General features: G+C 52.6%; 1 protein-coding gene across 1 annotated transcript in view; it reads left to right on the top strand.

Moving 5' to 3' along the window:
- The first annotated feature begins 10,799 nt into the window (after positions 1–10,799).
- NRBP2 (nuclear receptor binding protein 2) overlaps positions 10,800–10,961 on the top strand; it is a 30,359-nt gene continuing 30,197 nt past the window's right edge. The window contains exon 1 of the mRNA XM_009318787.1: positions 10,800–10,940. Within this exon, the coding sequence (XP_009317062.1) occupies positions 10,800–10,940 (141 nt within the window). The remainder of the gene's footprint in view (positions 10,941–10,961) is intronic.

Here is a 10,961-nt window from a genome sequence, read left to right as displayed (position 1 = left end):
CCAGCCCAGCCACCCCAGCCTGGACCCCCCACAATGGGTCCCCCTAGCCCAAGGCACCCCAAGGCCCACCAGGGTCCCACAGATAGACTCCCCTACAGCATGGGGCCTTCGGTGCCCCCATAGTCCAAGGTGCACAGCTCCAGCCCTGACCAGGGCATCCTGGCCTGGCCTTGGCCAGACTTGTGGGGTCTCATCAAGCCACCCAGCAGGTCCCCATAGTCCCCCTCTTGAGGCACCCCTGCCCATGGGCTTGGTGCTGGGTGTGGCATGGCCTCCCTGCTGTGCACCCCAGTGCCAGGGCCTGTTGGTGCTCCCCAAAACCCCTGCCAGCCATACAGGGCCATGGCACTGGGGCCAAGGGGCTCCACATGGCTCGGGTACACACAGGGATGTGTGTCCCAGCCCTGCCAGCCCTAACTGGAGATGGGAGCAGCACCCCTGTGCTGCAGGGCCCTTGCTCTGCTCTGGAGCTGACACACCACACCATGCCTGCTGCCTCGTCAGCTCTCCACTCACAAGAGTACAGGGAGGATGCAAGCCAGCCCTTTAGCCAGGGACAGACTTCCCAGGGATGAACCCCACTGCCAGGTCATTCTGCTCCAGGCGATGGTAGCACATTTTTGGGGCCTGCTCAGATCCTGAGAGCTGCAAGGGCTGCAGCCTGCCCCAGAGCTGCGGGGAGGTTCAGCCATCCTGCTGGGAACACTGCCCATGGTGTGGCTGGCACATGGCCAAAGCCACAGTAAGTATCACCCACAGGGAGAGGCTAAGGGGGGAGCCCTGGATGTGCCCACCACAGCTGTGGGCGCCTCTGGAGAAGGTTCCACATGCATTGAACTCTGGAGCCATGCGAGAGCACTGGGACAGCCAGGCACACGGGCTGTCCCTGGGGCTGGCTGAATGGTCTCATCCCAGCCACCCTCACGTTACACACGTGGACAGCCATAGGAGCCTGGTGTGCCACACAGAGCCCGCAGCCCTGGGACATGACCTGTGGTAGGAGCGCCCATCCCTGCTGGGGAGGCATAGGAAGGTACTGGCAGAGGTTCTCATGAGACATGATGCTTCAGTCCCAGGGGCAGCAGAGCCACTCCATCAGTGGAAGCTTACTAACAAAAGGACTAACACAGGGTTAATATGGGCATGCAACAGCACGGGGACTTCCCAGACTTATCCATTCTGCTCCACAGGGGGAATGGAGTTGCTGGAAATTACTAGGAAGGGAGCACAGAACAGAAAACCATCTCCTGAAGTGTTCATTGTCCCATCTCATTGTCCCATCTTGTGAGGACTCAGAGAAGCATAAGAATGATGAACCATAGGGAAGGAAAGAGGAAGGACTGAGTAGACTCCACAGATGGAGAGATGACCGAGGCGGATGACACAGTAGTTGGCAGTGGGGAGATGTGTTCACCATCTTTTCCAACTCAAGGATTGAGGGCTATTGCAGAATCCAGCATGAGACCAGTTCAGGTTGAAGGAAGTAATTCTGCATACTTTGGGTAGCTGAGCTGAGGAACTCCCTGCTGCAGGATGTTCTGGGTGCTAAAAGTGTCTATGGATTCAAAAAGTATTTGGAGTAAGCCATGGAGGAAAATCCATCAGGGGCTACTAAATAACAAGAGAGATCGTTGTTTCAGTAGCTCCCAGAGACACAAACCCCTGGGGCCTGTGAGGACATACCAGAGAAGTGCTGGTATATGCTCGCCTTGTTCTCACATTGCTTCCTACACACTTGCTGTTGGCTGGTGCCAGGTTACAGAGCTGGACAGGCCATGCAGATAGACCCCCCCTCCGTGTTCTTGCATCTTGCAGGGAATTGGCACCAGCTTGTGCCACTGGCTCTGGGGTGGACCGAGGGGCCTGGATTGTGTAAGCAAGCAGAGGATGGTGGGCAGGAGGACTCAAGCAGCCAGGCTGGTGAGGCTTCTGAAAGGACTCGGTGCCAGCTCCAGCCTGCCTGGGGATCCGAGGCTGGGAGGGTTCCAGATGGCTCCCCGGGACTCAGATTGCACTCCCACAGGAAGTGCTGAATTTCCAAAAAAGCAGCTGAAAGAAAACAGGACATTGTGTAAGGGAAAGGCTGCATACATTTGCATAGTTATAAGCTGGTTGCATAACTGAATGCATCTGAATAGTATCTGAATACTCTTTGGAGGCATGGGGGCAACAGGGGAAAAGAAAGGGTCAGGCAGCCTGAGTGTCTGCTGCCCAGTCCCCGCGGGAACATCGCACCACAGTGGATGCGCTGTGTAACTTCTCAGTTTCATGGGAGAAGACTGGGGTTGAGAGCAAAAGCCCTGGGACCTGACCTGCTGGAAAAGGAATGGGAAACCAGCAAACCCATTGCTGTGCCCACAGGCCAGGCGAAGCCACAGCCATGAGTGGGAAAGCAGGTAGAGTGCCCGCAGCACAGCAGCTTTCCCTGCTGAGTGATCGTGTTCCCCACCCATGGGGGCCATAGACCTCAGTGACAGTGCCCTCAAGTGTGGGACACAGAGCTAGCCGGGCCCATTACCCCAGCTGGACCACATCAACCCACCTGAACAAAGCAAACGTGGCTGGCAGGGCACTCCTGGGTCAGCATGCCTGCTCCCTGCTGGGCAGCAGCTTCCCATAGAAATCTTTCTGCAAAATGGGCAGGCTCCCTATACCTCTGACTCTGGGAGCTCGTTCCAGTCTGCCACCTCCAGCAGCTAGAAATGTTCTCCTAGTTTTCAGCCAGCTCAGACCAATTTTCTCTTATGCAAAACCCATCTATCAGTTCAAGCAGATCTCCTCCTGCTCTAGTGTTTTTCACTGATAAAGCTACCCTGGGCAATCTTATCTCCCCATAACGTCTGTTTTGACAAGCTATCAAGCTGGGCTGCTCTCATGTCCTTTCTGCATTCCCTCAGTCATCTCAGTTGCTCTTCTCTGCACCTTTTCTACAATGAATTCATGTTTCTTAGCATGGCTGGTGCATGGTCTGTAAATAATGCTCTGTACAACAGCACTGGCACTATCTGCCTCTTCTGGAAATATATCCCAATAGAGTTAAGAATGCACCACGTCCTTGTGGCTGCATTACATGACAGCCTACATTCATCCTGAGGTTGCTGAACGCATGCAGGCCTTTTCCTCTTTAATCACTTCCAAATCAGGGGCCTAATTTATGGCATAAATGTTTGTTCGGTGACTCCAGGGCATGACTTTGCATTTTGTACCATTTAATTTCCTCCCATGACTATTAGTTCAGCCTTCAATGTCACCTATTGTCCCTGAACGCTACTCCAGCCCTCTGCTCTACCATTTCACTACTTCACCTGTTAGCTAAGCTCACTGACCTGCACCTGATATTTTATGACAGTCATTGATAAAAATATTAATTTGGCTCTTAGAGCCCATATTCTCACTTATAATTCCCCTTTCAGCACAATCCAATCTCCTAGTGGCAGATAGGATGTGGGATGTGTCTACATCTATGCAGCCGCAAGGCTGCTGCAGGAGACAGAAGTTACTTTTTTGTCTTCACTACAGTTGTGATCTGCTGTTGTGTGCAATTGCCTTGGTTTTGTCTTAACAGCACAAAGAGGGGGTTTTAGCAACAGACCTCCAGGGTGTCTCCACTAACTTTTTTCCCCAAACCCCAAAGACGACAGCCAACATCATCTTTATGCACAGCTGAAAGTCTGTTAGTTTCTCCTAATGCAAGTTTTTAACTCAAAGAGGAAAAGGAACAAAAGATACTGTTATGATGGAAGCCTTGCTTAATTTTCCACTTAACTGGTTCTACTTCTTTCTCTTAATAAAAGATCAAAAAAGTGTTTAAAGGCTGTTGGAACAGGAAACTCCTCAGCTGTAATGTGAGACCCCAAGCTACACTTAACTCCTTACTGCTATAACAGCAAAGATAGGGTTATTTACCTCAAAGCCCCCTGGGCTGGAGCCACCCAGGCAGCAGCAGGCACCCTTCCTCCTCACCCCGCGCAGGCTGCAGGGCTGCATGTGGGCAGTGTGGGGAGAGATTCAAACTGGCTGCAGGGCCCCAGCAGCTGAAGCATTTCATTGCACTCTTCACATTGCCTACACACCACACTGCTGCCCAGCCACTGAAACTGCCTGTCCCTGCTCACCTGCATCTGCCAGCATCCTCCAGGGCCAGCATCTGAGAACAGGGGCAGGGGAAGGGCCTGGAGGTGGCCAGCTCTGCCCAGGGAGAAGGGGCTCCTTCATGAGGTTCTGGGGAGGCCGCGTGTCCTGGGGAGCAGGGCTGCAGATGGAGGCAAAGCAGGAAGGGACCTAAAGGAACTGGCTGAGATTTACAAAAGGAAACCATGGCCTGAAGAGCAGGAAATACCCTGGCAGCCGAACACAGGAGGCCAGGACATGGAAACACTGGGGTCGGGGCCACCTCAGCCGTGCACAGCACAGGGTGTGCTGCTGCACTGAGCATGCTGTCCTCTGCTGAGAGCACTACCTGCAGCCAGGCTTCCCTCTTTGCAGAAAAGGCCAGGAGTCAGGAAACTCTGATCAAGTCACCTGCCAGGGCTGTGCAGCAGCACCGAGCCCTTCCAGCTGCCTGCAGGAGCCTGCCAAGAAAGGCAGAGCAGGCAATGAGGACTGACATAAACCAGGAACCCTTTGTGCATGACCAACTACAAGCAATGAACAAAATAAAATGTCTTCTCTGGTGGGAGTACCAGTCAGAGCAGCAGCCTCAACCGCTCTGACAGCTGGCTCTTGCAGGACAATTACTTATAGTGCTCCCAGGGCTTTGACCCCCACCTCCTGCTGTCATCCCTGCCCTTCACCCCGCTCCCCTTCACCCCTTGCTGCCTCTCTGTGCCACAGCGCCGGGCTCCCTCCTTCCACCCCTCTGGTCAGACAGGGACACCTTCCTCCCTCCCAGCGATTCCCCTCTGCCTCTGACCACCAGGTCCAGCTCCTCCATCACCCAGAGCCTGTCCTGCAGCCCAAGGCTGTGCTCTCACATCTGCACATGGTCACACAGCCACTGCCTCCATCCACTGCAAGCACCCTCTCCCTCTGCTTTGCCCCGCACATCAGCCTGTCTGCTGTCCCCTGCAACCCCCTGCTCCCTCACAGACGGATGAGCCTTCCCAAGCAGATTCAAACCATTCCATTTTTAGCATTCAGCTGTGGCCAGTTACAGCAAATGCCCTCATCCCAACACACACCCACACACTGTGCCCTGTTCTGTGGTCAGCTTCACCTCTGTTTATGCAGTGCACTGTTACACACGCTGGCTTTCTTTCCACTTAAGGAAGCACTTATGGAAGAGCTGGATACATGTTTCCTGCACTGTGTGGGAGCTACCAGTGGGAACATAGGCAGAGCTTGAATGAGCAGGGCTTAGACAGTATAAAAGTCTGCAGCCCCTCACCAAGCTCTCTGGCCTGACCTTTGCCCTGAGATGTTTGCAGAAGCATGCGCCATCCCAGGGGTGACAGTGAAGATGCTTTCAGCAGCAATAGCTGTAAGTAGTTTCAGGAAACTGTCTTATTCCCAGGAGAGCTCTGGTCCTGCAGCATTAAATGCATGCTGGCCTGCCCTCCTGTGAATTCACACGTCTGAATTACATGCTGACACCAACAGGTTACACACTTGTGTAGGTTATGTGTTTGTGAAGGACATATGTGGGGAGCTGCAGAACAGGGGAGGTTAGAGCTGGATGTATTAACTCAGTAAACACAAATGGATTCCTGAGAAGCTATGTGCTGGCCACATGTTTACCCTGCAGAAACCTCTAACAAATGTGCTGAAAGAAGACAAAGCAGCAGGGAAGATGTTTGTCGGTTTCACAGAGTCAGTTTGGCACCTAGACTGAACCTTAAACCATAACAAAGTGCAAGTTGCGCAAAAACATGTGACGTCATTACATCCCAGCCCTATCCATCAAATGTGGATAAAAATAGATGGCAAGTCAAGAGGGGCCTCCTAGCAGGGAGGAGAGGAAGGGAGACATGGAGCTTCAGCCCAGACCTTGGTGCCATAAACACCAGCGCCCTGCAGGAGTCAATGCTCCCCTGGCCCTGGAGCAGGCTTGGCTGGGCAGCACAATGTGGGTGCCCTGCTCCTGCAGGGGGGGATAGTCCCAGCTGCACGGCATCACCTGGGCTTTCCCGCAAAACCCAGATCCTGCAGAGCATTCTGGAAAGGAATAAAGGCAAACTAACTCTGAAAGGAGTTCAAAAATCCCCTCGGACTCCGGCAATTTAAAGTCGGAGCACACTCAAAATGATACATACCTGGGACCCACATTAACTAAAACAAGGAGCTCCTGGCTAGCTGCATGTCACTGCAAGACAAACCCCTCAGGACTGCCACACTGTAAAGCAGCTTTCAGATCCTCTGTGCTCTTCCAGTCATACCGTGGCTAAAAGCATAGCAGTGCAGTTCAAGCCACAGTCCTTGAGGTAGCAGTGCCCGGGTCACCTGGTGAAACTGGATAAGACCAGAAAGGACCCCCAGTTCCACACCTCTGAGTGCCTCCTTGCCCAGGGACTGCTGAGCAGAACTGGTCCGTTTGCCCTTCCAGACAGTGGAAAAGGAGAACTCACCCCAAGCAGCAAATCCTTCCTGCCTCACCTCCCACATGCAGAAATCCTGAGTGGAAACCAAAGCCTGTACCTTTAGACCCATTATCTCACTGCCTGAGATCCCTAATCTCCTTAGCCAAGAGCCCCAGCCCAAATGGAGGCACTCCAGAAGTGTTCCTTTGCTCAGGACAATCAAAGAGGAGTTCAAGGAAAGAGGGGTTAAAGGCAGCAGCAAGCCACATGAGCCGTCCTGCCAGCGGCATTCCCTCCGTGGCACTGTGCTGCAGGATGCATGCAGACCTTCCCCAGGGTCCGTGACTGCAAACTGGTGGTAGGATGAGGTGAGACAAAGCAGAGGACCAACCTGAGAGAGGCCTGGCAGATGGACAGGACAAAGACTGTGACAAAAGGTCTCTGCAGCATGCCATACACCAGGGGATCCCCAATGGAAACTGCCTCTAAGGGGCTGGTGAAGGAGATGGGAGCCAGCTCTTAGGGCAGGAGAAGGGCAGGGTTATGCTGCAGAGCACCAAGCTCCAGGCAGGCAGAGACCTGGGCTCCAAATGCATGCATAGAGCAGAGCCCTGCCTGGTCTGGTGGAGATGAGGGCGTCTGCGTCACACTTCAACAGCATCCCATGGGCAGTGTTCGGCAGCAGAAACCCAGGTCTGGGCCCCTGCTTTACCACAGCCTGCTTGTCTGAGCCTGAGTGGGACAGCAAAGCTCTGTTCTCACTGCAGAAAAGAAGAATTACAGGCACAAGCCTGCTGTTTCCTGGGCACAGGCAGGCTGGGAGCTGCAGCAGCCTGTCATGTTGAATCTCCCCAGGACAGCTGCCTCGGGGAAGGGGTCCGAGCGCAATGCAGGGTGTCTGCACTGCCCTGCCCACTGGTGAGTGTTGGACTTCACAGCTAAATGGCTAACAGCTTGAACCCTGGAGCACAGCTGAGGGCAGACAGCGGCTTCAGGAGGACACGTTCAGTACAAAAGCATGGAGGCCACCAGGATGGACCAGTTTTCTCCTGCTCGTTGGTTGTGTGACAGTTGGGACAACCAGCAAATGAAAAACCATATGACTTATGCCTGAAAATGAACAGGCAAGACAAATATGCTCTACTCTGTATTATCCAGTAAAGAAAAATTAAGTCATAGAAGGAAGATAAAGAAGTTTACTCTGATAGGACAAGAGGAAATGGCCTCAAGTTGTGCCAGGGGAGGTTTAGATTGGATATTAGGAAAAATTTCTTCACCAAAAGGGTTGTCAAGCACTGGAACAGGCTGCCCAGGGAAGTGGTTGAGTCACCATCCCTGGAGGTATTTAAAAGACGTGTAGACGTGGTGCTTAGAGACATGGTTTAGTGGTGGACTTGGCAGTGTTAGGTTCATGGTTGGACTCGATGATCTTAAAGGTCTTTTCCAACCTAAATGATTCTATGATTCTATGTGGATGAGGCATTGAGGATGAGGGGGTGAGGGAAGAGGTAGTGGGATATAGGGGCATTGTCCAGATGGGGATGAGGGGGCAGTGATGATACAGAGGACGATCACTGCTGTGGGAACATCCACTGATCCTGCATCACCTCTGCCTCCTGTCATTCCTGTAATGTGTCCAAAGAAGTCAAGGGTATCACACGCTGAGAACACTGCGCTCAGAGTGACTGAGTTTGAACAGAGATCTAGGACCTAGCCAATTCATGCTGCTGGATGCAATTTATATATCTCAAAGGACCTTAAAGATTTGTGTATGAGCTGCCTATGCACAGAGCGTGGCCAGTCCAGGGACACAGCAACATCCAGCTAAGGACATGTCCAGTGTGAAATGAAAACAGCAGAGGTCCACAAAGAACATGTGAAGACCAAGTGTTTCCTCTGCAGAAAGCATGGAGCAGCAGAGAGCGTGAGAGCAACTCCTCTAGGTCAGACCTAAGCCCTGCATATCCCTGCATCCTATTTTTGCAAGTTGGTATAATAGTAGATCCCAAGAGGAAGAGCACAGGAACCAGAGCTGGGACCGAGCAGTATTTAATCTGTTGCAGACTCACAGCTTCTGACAATCCGCAGCTTAGAGCCCTCTTGAGCCAGAGGCTGCATCTGCATCTCTGTGTTTAATAGCCCTCAATCAATTTTTCTCCCACAAATTTGCCTAATGGCTTTTAAAATCCTTTTCTACTTTGGCCGCTGTAAGCACCTGATGGCAATGAATTCCACAACGTGTCACCCGTGAACATTTTACCCCAAGAAACACTCAAGTAAAAAATTACTCCCATTCATGTGTTTTACAGCTCTTGCCTAGCCTTTTCATGGGGCATCCCAACTACCATTTTGTGTGAAATAGTGAATAACCATTCCTATGTGCTCTCTCCATGCCGTTCATGGTGCTCTTAGTCTGCGTATCCCCAGCTCAGCTGTTGCTTTCCAAGCTGAGTAGTTAGTTTCATGTGAAAGCTTGTCCACACTTTTGACACCCCTTCCTGTGTCACAAGAGTCTCTGCAGCTCTTCACAGCCAGCTTTAGAGCTGACTGTCCTGAATAGCTTGGTGTCATCAGCAAACTCTGCCAACTCATTGTTCATCCCTTTTCTGGATTGTTTATGAACGTGTTGAAAAGCAGTGCCTGGTACTGAGCCTGCCTTAGGTACCACAGTACATTCTCTGGCCATTTAACATTTGCATTCCTCCAAACCTCTCAGGCAAATATCTCAGCCTGGCAATTTGTCACCATTCATATTATTGATTTGTTATATAATCTGATCCTTTGTCACCTCATTTTGAGACAATTCCTCTGACTGCCCTGTAAAGAAAGGCTTCCTACAGAGTAAATGCTACAGCAGAGAACGAACTTTGCTTTTTTACTATAGCCCTGTCTTTCCAGTGACCCCATTTACACCCTCATCATCCTTGAGCTCTACGTATCTTCTGCTCAGGTTCTTGCCTTCAGTGTTTTTGAGCACTGCTTTTTACCTTTTGGCCAGTTATTTGTCAAAATCTCTTTTGATGTACATTTGGCCTACCTTCCTTGTTTGGACAGAGCTTTTACTTGCAGAGGATGTCTGTTAAAACTGACAGATCACCCCAGTGCAGGCTGTCCCTGCATCAGGTACAGCTAAACTGGCAGACAATTGGCAGAGCTGCAACAGGGAATCAAAGTCCACAGAAGATGGGAGGCTGTCACAGGAGTGCCACGGGGGCTTGTGGAGGCACAGGCAGACAGGAAGGGCGCCTGGGGTGTGCTGTGTATTTTATGTTTGATTCCAACCTTTTTATTCCTTGTCCTTGTTCTTATTCCCAGCTGAACTTTTGCCTTCCACTTTGATAAGAACTAGTGGTTTACTTTCCTACAAGTCCTGTCTGGTAGGCACAGGACAAGGTCACCATGGGAGCTTGTGGCGCTTGGCTTACAGACTGGTAGCAGGGTGGTGTAACGGGTGTGTGTGCCTGGAGGTGGCCCGGGACATGCTTTCACAGTCCAGGAGGTGGTGACAGGGTCTGCCAGGGTCAGCACAGGGCTCACACTGACAACCAACAGCCTTCCAGCAGGGATTTACCCAGGTGGGCTCAGACAAGGGTATGCCACAGGGAGCTGGCAGCAGCAGCTCAGGCCCTGTCAGAGTGTCCACGGCAGTGCCACAGGGCTGTAGCTGGTGGCACCAGGGTAACTGGTGCCTGGGTAACTGTCAGAGCAGGACCTGGTGGTGGCCCACACAAGGCAATGCCTCCTGTTCGTTTATACGGTGGTTCAGGGAACGGGATTTTGTGCACGATACCTGGTGTGCACCATCAGTGCCTTCTTGTCTAATAGCCGCTCTCACTGTCGTCCCTTTTGGTTAATCACACCGGATAAAAGGAGTAACGGTCTGGAGGGAGATAATGTCTCCCAAAACAGCAAGCAGGCACCAGTGCTTATACAGAAGCAGGGTGGAACAAATAATGAATGTGCTAGAAGAAACCAGAGATGGCCACAAAGAGAAGAAAAACATCAACGAGCCAGAAACTTTCCAGAGGAATGAAAACATCTGTAAGACTTCTTGCTGGGAGCTGGTGAAGCGGTTTCTGGGTGCACAGTGCCTGGGCGGGCACGGGAGCCCCGCCAGCTGCTCCCGCCTGGGGTGCACCCCCCAGCATCCAGCATGGAGCAGCGGCTGTTCAGGGAAGATGGCGAGGTGGCAGTGTTCAGGCACTACGGGAAGAAAGGGAAGGGCTGCTGCGAGGAACACGGGAACACGGAGGCCCCACCGAAAGGGGAGTGAAAGGGTGGCAGATGCCTGGACGGAGGCTGGGGCGAGGAGAGGGCCAGCCGGCGGGTGGCCGGCATGGGCCAGGCACTGAGACGGATGGGTCAGGCCTGGGAACCGGGGCTCTGAGGCGGGTGGGACAAGCCCCGGGGCCTCCCCGGGCAGGGGTACGTGCGGGGAGCAGCTGG

The sequence above is a fragment of the Pygoscelis adeliae genome, unplaced genomic scaffold (genome assembly GCF_000699105.1).
Source record: "Pygoscelis adeliae isolate BGI_AS28 unplaced genomic scaffold, ASM69910v1 Scaffold452, whole genome shotgun sequence".
Classification (NCBI taxonomy): Eukaryota; Metazoa; Chordata; class Aves; order Sphenisciformes; family Spheniscidae; genus Pygoscelis; species Pygoscelis adeliae.
This window is presented reverse-complemented; position numbering and strand designations above follow the sequence as displayed.